This window comes from Cygnus olor, chromosome 1 (assembly GCF_009769625.2).
Source record: "Cygnus olor isolate bCygOlo1 chromosome 1, bCygOlo1.pri.v2, whole genome shotgun sequence".
Taxonomy (NCBI): Eukaryota; Metazoa; Chordata; class Aves; order Anseriformes; family Anatidae; genus Cygnus; species Cygnus olor.
In genome coordinates this window covers 188,589,279-188,602,074 of record NC_049169.1, presented here as the reverse complement: position 1 = coordinate 188,602,074, position 12,796 = coordinate 188,589,279, and the positions used below count along the sequence as shown (strand labels likewise).

Genomic DNA, 12,796 nt, shown 5'->3' with positions numbered 1-12,796 from the left:
GGCTGGGCTTGGGGAGGGGAGCAAGACCCAGGTGCTGCCTGCAGCAGTTCTGTGCTGCCTCACCCTGGAGCTTCAGCCCAGCCGTGGCACACGGTCTCCCACCTAACAGACAGGTATGTTGCTGAAAGGAGGATGGATGTGTGAGGGGGGAGATGAGGGGGTGTGGAGCACAGGCTTCCTACTGCTGATGGGACAACTGGTTTTAATTCACTTTGGGATCGCCTCTTCTGAACTCAGCGTTGAATACTTGCATGCTGGTATCTTTGTAGTCCCAACTCAACTGGATCTGTAACACAAATTTTGGTATTGGTTTAATGTGTAGTAGGTAGAAATAGATGATTGTAGAAGCTTCATTTTCTAGGTGGAAAAAAAAAAAACAAACCACCATCACCAAAAAGAGAAAAGAAAACTTGTATCGGGATTCCAACAGCTCTGTTAGTGAACGCTGCTTTCACCAGGTGGCAGGAGACAACCACTTTTACACTTCTACTACGAAGCCCTCACAGGCACCGTTGTGCACCTTTTGCTTCCAGGTCATTCACATTTTCTTGCACCTCTTTTCTAAGGCTGTAGGGTCTTATTAAACTTCACCAGCATTTGAACGATCCCTGTGACTCACCTGACTGTGTTGCTGTGGGGTTTATTACTTAATGCCTTTACTCAGCCTTGGGAATTTAATCTTCATGGTCCATCAATGCAGTTGTGCAGTGCCATGGTGAGGAAGCGAGAGTGCTGCTGAATCTAAAGCAATACCCAGCTTTTTCCAAAAACTAGTTCGTCTTTTGCTTCCTTACCTTTTAGAAGTAAGGCAGTTCTAGCTTACTCTAAACAGCTTATGGTTAAGTTTAGAAGCTTCTGAAAAAATCTGGGAAAGCTTTTGGGTTGATTTTATGTCTGTTTGGGTATAGATTTGCCCTTACTAGGATATCAGGTCAAGTCTGCTGAATGCTTGCATGGAAAACTTGGAATGCGTACTCCTGTCCTAACCAGGTCAATAGGTGAACCAGTGAAAGCTGTGTTTCTAGTTCGTTCAGTTAAGGTCCCAGACTGATGGATTTCCCTTTTTTGTCTCTTCAACACAGGCGTCACTGTATGGCGTGTACTTGGACAGCACAAGGACAGCAGCTTGCTAGACAGTAGTGTAATTGCTTCCAAAACCCCACGCTGATTAGAGGCTGGTATATGCCATGTGAGCAGTAAATACTGTGTTGGATCTGTGTATTTGATGTGGCGTGTGGTGCCAATGGGATATGCTTCTGGGCTGATCATCCCAGGCACAAAAGCAAGCTAGGATGATGAGGTTTTGATTGGACACTGGTTGTACTAGTAGTAAAAAGGGCGAGAAGCACAGACTTGACAAAAAATCAAGTAGCAGTTTATTATCTGAAACTTAATTCTGAACAGTAATCTGGTATGCTTAGTAAGAGAAGTTCTTACAAGGAAAAAGTGACAGGCAGCTTGAACAGACTTGTGTTTAGGTGAAACCTTGCGGGGGGGCACAAACTACATACAGTTGGGTAGCTAAAGCTAATCTGCTAACTCCATGGTTAGGTACCTATGTAGAAGCTAATCCAAACTGCAAACATCAAAAATCTCGAATCCTGTTAACAACGATAGCATTTCTTGGTTGTCTGGACTTCGCATTCAGACCAGACAAAACTAGCAGAAGTGACAGCAGAAAGATGGTGCTAGCGTTAATGCTATGTAAAAGTCTCTTAGCAATGTGCATCATGTCACTTTCAAATAGGAAAACTTTCTTTTTAGGTTCTTTTTAGTCTCATTTTGAGTGCTTCAGCCAGTGGCTGGCTGAAGGAGCTCACTGCCACGAAGGTCACCGCTGCTTACCCCCGTGGTAGTGGTGTACTGCTTAAATCCCATGAACAGCTTTGGGGGAGCAGGCAGGTGTTGGCGTGCCCCCAGCAGCTGAAGCAGGAGTGAGCTTTATCCCCAGGGAGGGTGAGACCTGCTTTGGCCATCAGCCGAGCGCACACGGTACAGACCACGAGGGCAAAACTGCTTGCATCAGCAGTACCAAAGTGAGGTTGATGCTGAAACTCTGTTGTAAGTCTGCTCTGAGTAAAAAGGGAAGGGTTTGAACGCTATTTGTGTTGGCTTTGGGTATGGTAATGCTCTGAGTGTGGGAGAGAAAAACCTGAGGGTTTTTCCTGTTTGTAGTGGTTGGTTATAGCAGTAATAATTCAATTAGGAAATGCACTCTCAATCTGAAGCCATGTGTATCAGCTTTTATCCTGCGACAGCAGTCTTGGGCCTGTGGTAAGTGGGAGCTCCAAAAATCCATGTGCTAAGACTCAGGGGGAGGAAGGTGACAGCTGTATTCACTATGGCCGAGGAGTCAGGCAGCACAAAGCCCCAAAGCCACGGTGAGACGGGCGCTGGGCTCAGCACTGAACCTGGGGGACATTTTCTGAGAAACAGCCTCCTCTGGAGTGTGTTGTGACATTTGCCTGGTGAGTTTGGGAGGTGTCCCCAAGCACTTACAGATGCCCACTCACCTCATTCCCTTATCTCCAGCAGTGGTGGGTTTTGGAGCCAGCCATGAGATAGGGGGAGGTGTCCGCGTCGCCTGTAACAGCAGGGTGCCAATGTCCCATGTCATTGCTGTGTGCACAGGAACACCAAGCGCTGGGAGGAGAAGCCAAGTCCCTGCCACTGAAGGTTCCCACTCAGGCCCCCAGGGAGCACATGAGCTTTGTGTCACTGCATCCTAGGTCTTTTTTTTTTTTCTACAGCCCTTGACTCTTTCTGCAAGATGTTTCTTGGATCGTCTTGTTCTAATTATTTTCCAGGAAATTAGAGCCAATAAAAGAAAGCCTTTCTGTTATGAATACTTGTATTTTAAAATGTAGATATAATTTCTGCTTAGGGAGCAAATTTAATAAAAAAAAAAAAAAAAAAAAAGTCCAGCCTGTTCAAGCAATACCACAATGAGAGTAGCAGTTTGGGCTTTCTAACTATGCTGATGGTGCTTAAATAATACCGTAGGTATAGGTGTGTTGGTATAAAAGATAGCTAATTACCAGGCAAGAAGGGAAGGAAGCCCTGCTAATTAAGCTCATATATTCTGGCAACTATCCTCATCCCAGGAATTACATCAGCATCACCTGGCAGCAAGAGCTGTGCTCTTAACCACGCTGGTTCTTGGTCCAAAATCTGTTGCTGCGGCATTTCAGTGATGCTTCGCTTCCCACTAACTTCGCATGGGGGCAGCAAGGCACTGCTTTATCGGCAGGGGGATAGGGTTCTACTGAGCGGTGACTTTGCCAGGACAAATATACAGAGCGCAGGCATTTTTGACTCCACGGTGGTTTGTTTATAATTAAAAATAATAATATATATACTTGATAACTAAACCCCTACACCTTCAACTTGGCTTTCAGATGTGAATCAATCCCATTATTTTATATCGCCAGGAAGAGGAATCTCTGCTGACAAAGTGTTAAGCTGCGATGCTGCGTGTACAAATCTAGCAGTACAAATCTGTCTGCTGTGATAAGCATGTCCTGGCTGTTATATGCCAAGTGAGCTGAACATGAGAAACGTGGCAATTAACGCTAGTTTTGTGGCAATTAATGCTAGTTTTTCTCTGGGAGAAGAGAAGGAGGCGATTTCAGGTTCAGAGCTTTAACCCAGCAGCTGAAGTTGCGATGTTGTGGATGCAACTGCAGAACTGAGGAAATTCCTGAATGCAGATTTTGAAGGCTTCTGAGGAGGGTGCGAAGCTGTTTGACAGTAAGGATGTGAGGCAGATACACCAGCTAAACATGATGAGAAAGGTACGTAAATGTGCCTGCTCGGTGTCCAGGGCTGGGCAGTGGGAAGCTGTTAATCTCACTTGTACCAAAGTGGATAAAATCCACTTACTGTTTACTTAGAACGAAACAAAAAATCCCAAAGGGCCAGAGAAGGATGCGTCTATCAGCAGCCTGAAGTCCACCTCCTCTGGCCTGAAAGGAAAACGGGACAGGAGCCGTTGCCATCGCTGTGCCCCCGTACCACAGAGGGAAGGCAGCAATTTGCAGAGCACGGGTCGGAAATGCGATAGGGGAAGCAAAACATCCCTGACAGCAGGAGCCGTTCACACGAGCAGCTTGCGGCAGCCCGGTGGGCCACGTGGCGGGGTTGGCCTTCCCGTGGGCTCTGAAGGTTTCCAGCCAAAACAGAGCCGCAGAGCTTGCCTTCCTGCCTCCGCCTTGGGAAATTTGTAAGGTGAAAACCCAAGGTGAGGGGGGGGTTGTTGTTAGCTACTCGTTGTTGTTACAGCTTCCCCTAATTGGTCCTTCCCCCTTTCTGCCCGTCTGCGCCATAGAGGCTCCGTGGGGCCTCGCTGCCACCAGAGCGGGGGCCTCGGCCTCTGCCTGGCATGTGGTGGTTCTCCCACTGGTGGTTGTCTTACACCGTCCCTATTTCTGATGTGGGTTTTTTTTCATGGTCCATTTACAATAGAAAAACTTCCTATGTGTAGGATTTCAGTAGCAGTAGAAAAGCAGCTAAAGTGCCATTGGTAAACAAGGAGAAGGCCGCTCAGGTGAGGGCACGTGGAGCCATCGTGGGCTGAGTCCTGAGTACCGCAGGCTATAGCGGTAAAAATGGCACAGAAAATGCACAGCTCCTTGTTTTCCTGGTGTGCATTGAAGGTTTTTCAGGGAACAGAGCAGGTCAGTTCTTCAGCTGGTTGCAAAATACAACTTGGTGTTTGCTCTCCTGTGATCCTGCGTTTGGTAAGAAAATTTGTGGTGAGCAGAAGGCCTTGGGAAGCTGTAACTGGTGGTAGTAAAATCTGGGAGAGTTTCAAAAAAATAAAGTTGGAGCAGGTAATAGAGACTTATGGATCAGCATTATCTCTAGGCTTTTGAGATCTTTGCCCTCTCTAACATACCTGTGATGTTTCGATTCCATCTGAAAGCTGCGAGATGCTCACTTTGATGGGAGCCTGTGAATTCAGTGCCTATGGGATGTGGGGCTCTAGCGAGGCATTTGGCTTACTTTGAAGTAGATTGAGTTAATGTGAAGTTGCTAGACACAGAAAAGTAAGTGGAAAAGTAGCGGAGCAGAAATGGCTGTTGCCGTACTTACGTATTTTCACTTTTTTTGTGTGTGGAAGAGCTTTAAACTTTAATAAGTCATACAGATGTTACCCAATCGACTTCAAAATACAGCTGGAAAAAAACTTTGCTAATTAGTCTATTGCTAAATGCATTCTAAAGCACTTCCCCAAGTGCCACATGTTTTTACCTTTCACAAAAGGACAATTATCTCTGGGTTTACGGAGACAAGTCGAGACGCTCTGAGCTGGAATATATGAAATAGCTTTTGTGGATAATCTCTGCAAGGGATCTGGTGCTGGTATTTTGTTGTGATGGAGGCTCGTCGCTGGGAATACATACGGGTGAGACAGCGAGGTACAAAGGAGAGTGGTGTCTGATACTCTGCTGTTGCTATTTAAAGGGATGACCTTACTGAGTATCAGGGGAAGCAACTCCTAAGGGCTGGGGAAGTAGTTTGCTTGCCACGTGTAATCAAAAAGCTGTTTTTCTTATTGTGAAAGCATCAATTCAATCCAGGTTTAAGGAAAGCAATGCTGCTGGCTGATCTCTGCGTTAAGGCCCTGGTGCAGGTTTCAGGCAGACCCCCAGGCTCTCACCTGTCTGCAGGCAGTCGCCTTCCCACACAGCGCTCCAGGACCGGGGGTGATGGCTGGAACCAGCTGCTGCTTGCACCCCAAAACCTGGCGCTCCTTGCCCCGATACCACTGAAGCTGAAACCTCAGGATCATCAGACAGTGACATGGAGCATCTCAGACTTTGTCCTTCAACTCCATGCATGTTTCATCATGTTCGTTGGCGTTGCACCCACACCATGTCGATAACCAGCTGCTATGGCCAAGGCCGGCACCCCGGGCTTCTGCCCACCTTGGGGCCGTGGTGGAGGAGGGAGAGCTGCCTCTGCCTCCCCTCCTTGCACCAGGGGGCTTGGGCCAGGGGCTGCAGATTGGCAAGGGCCAGGGATGGGCTGGGGCTCGCTGAAAGCATCAAGGGGCCTGAGGGGCAGCTGCCCTGGGCAGGGGCATGCCCCCAGCTCTGCCAAACCTGCAGCCAGGACAGAGGGGCTGAAAAGGGCTGGAACCTTAAGAACAGATTTCAAAAGCGGGCCCAGTCTGGGGAGCCCCCCGTTTTCTGCCTTTTTATTGAAAAATAATAATAATAATAAAATAATAATAAAAAAAAAAAACTACTTTCCACTTGCTCTCCCGTCTCGTAGGGGGGGCGGGGGCAGGTACCAGACCCAGCTCTTGAGGAGAGGACACACACACACCCCTCCCCTCCCCCCCCAGCCCCTCTGGGGGTCGCCTCTTTCAGGGTCCCGGGGGGGTGGTCCCGGGGGTCTCCCCCTCTCCCCACCGCGGGGGGGGAGCCGGGGGCCGGGTCCGCGCCGTCGGGGCGGGGGCCGGGGGCGGGCGCATGCGCGGGGGGTGGGGGGGGCGGCGGCTGCGGGCGGCGATATAAGGGAGGGGCGCGGGGCCCCCCGCCCAGCGGCCGGCCCGGACGGGGCGCGCAGCGGCGGAGCGGAGCCATGGGGGCGGCGGGGACGGGGTAGCGCTGCCGCCCCCCCGCCCCGGCCGTCCCGGGGATGCGGCGCCGGGAGCCGCGGCCGGGGGCCGGGCGTCGCCGCCGCCCAGGCTCGGGGGGGCTGCGAGCGGCCGCCCCCTCGGTGTGCGCCATGCGGGGCGGGGGCTGCTGCCCGCTGCTGCTGGCGGCGCTGGGCTGGCTGCTGCCGGCGGGGGCGGCGGGCAGCGGGGAGTACTGCCACGGCTGGCTGGACGGGCAGGGCGGCTGGAGGGACGGCTTCCAGTGCCCCGAGCGCTTCGACGGCGGCGACGCCACCATCTGCTGCGGCAGCTGCGCCCTCCGCTACTGCTGCTCCAGCGCCGAGGCGCGGCTCGACCAGGGAGCCTGCGATAACGACCGGAGGCACGGAGCCGCCGAGCCCGGACGGCCCGGCAAGGACGGCCCCGACGGGGCGGCAGGTGAGGAGGCACCCCCGGGGAGCCGGGGGGGGGGTCCCCGTGCCGGGTCTCGGCGGCTCCGGGTGGCTGGGGGGCTGCCCCGGCTGGGGGGAGCTGCGAGCGGCCGCCCCCCGTCGCCGGTGCGCCCCGAGTAGGAACAGGGTGACAGGGCTGGTGAAGGAGCTGGGGGTCCCCCCGACCGCTCTGGAGGGTTGAAGTGGGAGAAATACCCGGGCTGTGCCCCCCCTCCACGCTGCTGTGGCTGGAGAGGCCGGCCCTGCCTTCTCCCAGAGCAGAAGAAGCCGCTCGCCAGCGGCCTGGAGCGGAGCGAGCTGCCGGTGCTGTGTGCGCATCGATCGCTGCTTAATTGCTCCCTCGACCCCGGCCGTGCTCCCAATTAAACAGCGAAGAAAAAACCGAAACAGCCCATACCGGGGGGGGGGGAAGAAAAAAAGTGACATGACATTGCCGAGTGACTCGTGGCCGGTCCCCGCTCTAATTGTGTGCGTTCTCCGAGCTCGGGTACCGCTGGCTCAGACGGCTCCTTACGAGACTGAATTTCAAGGATAAACTTGAGTCTTTCTACTGCTGTTTAAAAAAAGCCTCAGTGGCTTTCCAGCGCATTTGCTGCCATCCACACATGGTGAACACACCAGAAGTGTAGCCTGAAGTGATGTTATAATTAGGACAGATTTACTCTCGGAAAACTTGTGCGCTGCAGTCTGCAGCAAGTGTGTGCACCTGCCGAAGAGCCGCTGTCTCGCCGGGCGCAGAAGGAGACACAATCCTTTGCGAGGCCTTTGTGTAGGAAGTGTTAAAATTGCAGAAGAGAGGAGGGAAGAATGTGGCGTTTTGGCTGATAGCCCACTGCATGCATTCAGCTGTGCGAGGAGCTGCGCTGACTTCAGCGGGCCCGTCGCCCCCTTCACGGCTCTTGCACGAGATCTCGTGAGCTGAGAGGTGGCCCCGTCCCTTGACCCCATGCCTGGGGACCACCGTTAGTGGTGGTTTCATTAGAGCGGGTCGGGAGGAACCACACAGGGCTCTGCAGCCCTGCCTGCATCCCCACGCTGATGGGTTTTGATGGCCACGATGAAGCCCGGGCTCGTCTGGAGCACTTGAAAGCACTGAAGGGAGATCCCATCCCCTCATTACTCCTGGATGTGTTTGCACAGATTTGTCACCGTGGCACAGGGAACACCTTTTTACCTGCGAGCAGGTGACTGTGTGCGCCATCTGCCTTGGTGGGCTCCCTTCTGGAGCATCGCCCACGCTGCCCACTCTCACCCCTTGCCCCCGGTGCCCCCTTGTCCCCTCTTTCAGCCTCACGAGGAGGGATGCTGCCTCCGTGCAGGTAGCAAAGCCCAGTCGCCCTGTGGTTTCTCCCTAGCCTAAGGGCTGGAGCACAGAGCAGCCAGACAGTCATCCACAGGGCTGCCCCAAGGGGTGACAGCAGCCAGAGAGGGCTGGCGATGTGGAGGGATGCGATGCAGCGCCGGGGTCTGACCATCCCACGATCCTGAGCAGGGGTTCTGGTCCCAAAGCATTTTGCTGTGGCGCTGCTCAAACTGGGCACTCTCTTGCTTAATTTTTCTAGTCAGAGACAAAATCCAGTGAGATGCAGAGCAGTGGTCGGTACGGACCAGACCGACAGCAACAGGAGTGAGCCTTCCTCTGGGGAGGTGTGAGCTGAGGGTTTTGCTCCCTGCTAGTAACTTCTGAGATGCTTTGGAAGCTCCAGCCCTTGGTTTTAGCTGCCCTGTGTAAGCGTGCAGCTGAACGCTGAGCTTTCACCACCCAGTGCACAGAGCTGAGGTGGGCTTGGTGCCGGGGTGGGGGTGGAGGGGACCTCCTGCAGCTTGTCCGTGCTCCCAGCACCCACCTTCTCCTTGCCGTTGCAGTGCCCATCTACGTGCCGTTCCTCATCGTTGGATCCGTCTTCGTCGCCTTCATCATCCTGGGCTCGCTGGTGGCGGCGTGCTGCTGCAGGTGCCTGCGGCCCAAGCAGGAGCCCCAGCAGAGCCGCGCGCCCGGGGGCACCCGCCTGATGGAGACCATCCCCATGATCCCCAGCGCCAGCACCTCCCGCGGCTCCTCCTCCCGACAGTCCAGCACCGCCGCCAGCTCCAGCTCCAGCGCCAACTCGGGGGCCAGAGCCCCCCCGACCAGGTCGCAGACCAACTGCTGCTTGCCCGAGGGGACCATGAACAACGTCTACGTCAACATGCCGACCAACTTCTCGGTGCTCAACTGCCAGCAGGCCACCCAGATCGTGCCGCACCAGGGGCAGTACCTGCACCCGCCCTACGTGGGCTACGCCGTCCAGCACGACTCGGTGCCGCTCGCCCCCGTGGCCCCCTTCCTGGACGGTTTGCAGGGTGGCTACAGGCAGATCCAGTCCCCATTCCCGCACACCGGCGGCGAGCAGAAGATGTACCCGGCCGTGACCGTGTAGCGCCGCCGTGTAGCTGCCTCCCCCTCCCCGCCTGACAGGTTTTTCATATCCCAGCCGAACAGAGGAGAAATACTTCCTTGGAACGTAGCTCCCAGAACATCGCTTGTAAATAATTTTGAAAGGCTCATGCATGTCAGACAGTGTTTATAAACCATTTATTTTCATTGGGGTCCGCTGCCAGAAACTGTAGGATGATATCGCTGAATTAACATTTCCAGATACGCTTTCATTCCAGTGCACGATTTACAGTGGCGAAGGATTATGCTTAAAAAGCATATGCATTAGAGATCACTGTGCTTGCGAGATAAATGCCGGAGCCATTAAGTGCCCTTCAGGTATGACATGGTCAGAAATATTTGCCTAATTAATTCATAGAAAGAGTTTCGTTCCACTGTATGAGACCATAGTACTTAAGAAACCTCTTCTCTCTTCTCCTCTTCCAATTCCTTAGTGACATTTCCCTTTGCTTTACAGACAATCACCACTGAACCTGAGCAGGGCCGTCGCTCTGTGCTCGGTTCCTGGTACCAGCTCCCATGGTTTTTTGGGCCCTGGGCCCAGGGTGAGCTGCCACGCGGTGCTCAGTCTTGCAGAGAACAACTTTCCGTGTCCCTGGTATTTATGTAGGAACTTGGAGCAGATGAATTACTCGGCTCTTACTTCCAGCGCACTTGAAACCCTTCTTGATTTGATTTTGCCTCAAGATCAGGAACTGGTAGTGGTTTGCACAAACTCTTTTCTCTTTGCGGACTTCCTACTATGAACAGGGTGCGAGGTACTTGCTCCTCCAGCCACCAGCACAAATTTTCAACTCCGTGACTGCTGTTGGAGCTGAAGCAATGCTTACAGAGGAAGATTGTGCTGCGACTTCCAACACGCCTCATTTGACCTTGCCTCCCATGAAACATTCAACCTGTGTGCGCGGGCCTGACGGGCCCAGGCCCTGCCGCGGGCTCGTGATGGAGCCCACCCATGGGACCACGTGGAACAGCCTGCCCTGGTCCCACCAAGCCAGCAGGGACTTGCAGAGCTTGGAAATCCACCCTGGATTATTCTTGGGAGCAGAAATGTCCAGCGAGGTTTAAAAACCTGCATCGAGGATGAGGGAAAAGGCCCAAGCAACGCATGAAAGGCTGCACCTGCAGAGGGGGCATCGCAGTTGGCATCGTGTGTTTGTTCGGGTAAATGCCTCCCGAGTTTGGCCAGGCAACAGCACACGGGAAATAATCAGACCGTGCTAATTGTAAAGTATCACCCCAGGCGTATTTAAACGAGCAAAACAGTCCTAAGGGCTGATTTTGTCTCTTAGAAAACTTGGTCTCTGCATTTCAGTCCGTTTGTTCTTCAGACTAAATGCTGCAGCTGTGTACTAAGGGCAAAACCCAGCACTAAGGGCAATTGCTGTAAGCGGACCAGAGCTGGCAAAAGGTTTCTTGTTTCCGATACTGTATCAGTACGTAGCAATAACTGTGACACTACTATTTTTTGTATGTCTCTTTTAAAACCACGCGTTCGCGTGGAAGCGTTGCCAAATCCGATGGTTTACTTGTAAACACGCCACACACACACAGGCAGCCTACAGAAGGGAGAAATGTTTTTGACCACTGAAATAGGAAAATGAATAGGTAATTTATACCCGATCTGCTGTTATTGGCCGAGATCTCCCCATTCAGCGTGTGTGACCTTTACAAAAACGCCAGCTCGCAGGCCCGGCCTTCGCCTCCCGCTGCGCCGAGCGGCGCTGGGAGCAGTGGCCTGCAGGCCCCGTGGTGACAGTGACGGTGACAGTGATGGTGACAGTGCCAATACCGGTGCCAGCAGCTCGTCCAAGAGCTGGAGATACTCGCCCCATGGTGCCGAGGCGGTGGGCTGTCTCTGCCAGAAGACAAGCCCACCGATGGAGTGTCCCTGCCAGCCCTGAGTGCCATCAGCTCTGGCTGCTGCCCGCCGTGCTCCTTGCGCGTCCCCCGACAAGGACACCTGCTCTGACCCGTGATGTTCAGGTGAATCTTTGTATATTGTTTACTTGTTTTAATAAATAAATAAATAAATAAATATGAATAAGTTAAATTTAAGTCTGTAGAAATTAATTTACAGCTGAAGGAAAAGAAACCTGAGTTGTAATTAAAAGGAAGTTTGTGAGATGTGCTGTTTTGTTTTTTTTTTTTTTAATGTCATGTATAATAATGTAAAACCAATGTTAACATTTGATATAGCTTTTAAATCTCTGAAAGGGTGCTTGGTTTAAAGTGTTTCTTACAAATGAAGAAAAAAGCACCCTTTGTTTCTTAATAAATACTTTATGGTGTGACTTTTTGTTTGCTTTGTTGCCGTCATTGTTTTGTTCAGTTAATGCCTTACTTGCCTCTGTCTACAAGAGCGTGTCTGACCAGCCCAGCAAAAGCAAAGTCTGGGTTTTCGGATGTGTTTTTAAAGAACAGCAGCACCAACACCTACTACCTCTGTGGCTCAAAGCTGTGCCCAGGGGGCTCTGTCTGCCCAGGGTGATGGTGCCATGGAGATGACAGGAGGAGCACCTAGCCCAAGGCCATGGCCAGATGACTGAGGCGTACCTCAAGCCAATGCTGTCCCTTTGGGGTTCAGGTCCTTGGTAGTGGCTTCTCCTGCCTGATGGGAGCCCTCAGCATTGTCGAGAGAAGCAGCACTGCCCAACGCTGCTTACAGAGAGGAGAGCGGGTTGGCAGTGAATGCATGGTGTCTGTCACACAAATTTTTTCACAAATTTAGATTTTTATTTGGCCTTCGGGAAAAGCTTGTCTCCTATAAGTGTCCTTATCCCTGTACCTAAGTGTCTCCTTATCCCTGTACCTGCTCCACTTGCATGCCTGTTTCACAGGGTCACAGGATGGCTGAGGTTGGAAGGAACCCCTGGAGGCCCCTGGTGCCACCCCTGCCCAAGCAGGGACACCCAGAGCGGGCTGCCCAGGACCACGTCCAGGCGGCTTCTGGAGATCCCCAAGGAGGAGACCCCGCAGCCTCTCTGGGCAGCCTGTGCCAGGGCTCCGTCACCCGCCCAGCACAGAAGTGCTGCCTGGGGCTCAGAGGGAGCCTCCTGCGTGCCCGGCTGTGCCCATGGCCTCCTGTCCTGGCACTGGCACCACAGTTCCTGTGCCTGGTGGAGCCGAATTAGTGATCCAAGGGGCTCAGTTTGGGAACAGGGGTAGCAGGGGGATGCTATCCAAGCACCAGGGCAGCCAGAGACCCCCTCCAACCCCTCAGGCACCTACATGGATGGCAACAATGCAACTGCATTTGCATTCATAATTCATAGCCACATCCTTCTAAGTGGGGATTTT

General features: G+C 53.0%; 2 protein-coding genes across 4 annotated transcripts in view; both read left to right on the top strand.

Moving 5' to 3' along the window:
• The window catches only part of NUP58 (nucleoporin 58), a 41,162-nt gene extending 38,331 nt beyond the window's left edge, over nt 1-2,831 (top strand). The window contains exons 16-17 of one of the 2 annotated variants that reach the window (XM_040543962.1): nt 1,083-1,178; nt 2,751-2,831. In XM_040543962.1, the coding sequence (XP_040399896.1) occupies nt 1,083-1,168 (86 nt within the window). In that variant the 3' untranslated portion in view covers nt 1,169-1,178; nt 2,751-2,831. Of the gene's footprint in view, nt 1-1,082; nt 1,364-2,750 lie in introns of those variants that run through there. The other variant, XM_040543961.1, reaches the window with a different exon arrangement.
• A 3,892-nt stretch (nt 2,832-6,723) lies between these two features.
• Nucleotides 6,724-11,790, top strand: SHISA2 (shisa family member 2). Of its 2 annotated transcripts, XR_005816033.1 has the most exons (3): nt 6,724-7,045; nt 8,926-9,814; nt 9,954-11,790. XR_005816033.1 is itself a non-coding variant. In XM_040543958.1 (2 exons), exons 1-2 carry the CDS (start codon nt 6,739-6,741, stop codon nt 9,477-9,479), a joined length of 861 nt encoding a protein of 286 aa, XP_040399892.1. In that variant the 5' UTR covers nt 6,724-6,738; the 3' UTR covers nt 9,480-11,790. The 2 variants fall into 2 exon arrangements, 1 of the variants encoding a protein (XP_040399892.1); XM_040543958.1 differs by having other exon boundaries at nt 8,926-11,790.
• The last annotated feature ends 1,006 nt before the right edge of the window (nt 11,791-12,796 follow it).

Bases quoted from the DNA above. Each gene is read 5' to 3' on its own strand.
- SHISA2 (XM_040543958.1), top strand. From the start codon at position 6,739: ATGCGGGGCGGGGGCTGCTGCCCGCTGCTGCTGGCGGCGCTGGGCTGG. The intron at 7,046-8,925 runs GTGAGGAGGCAC...TTGCCGTTGCAG, and splicing joins CGGCCCCGACGGGGCGGCAG to TGCCCATCTACGTGCCGTTC.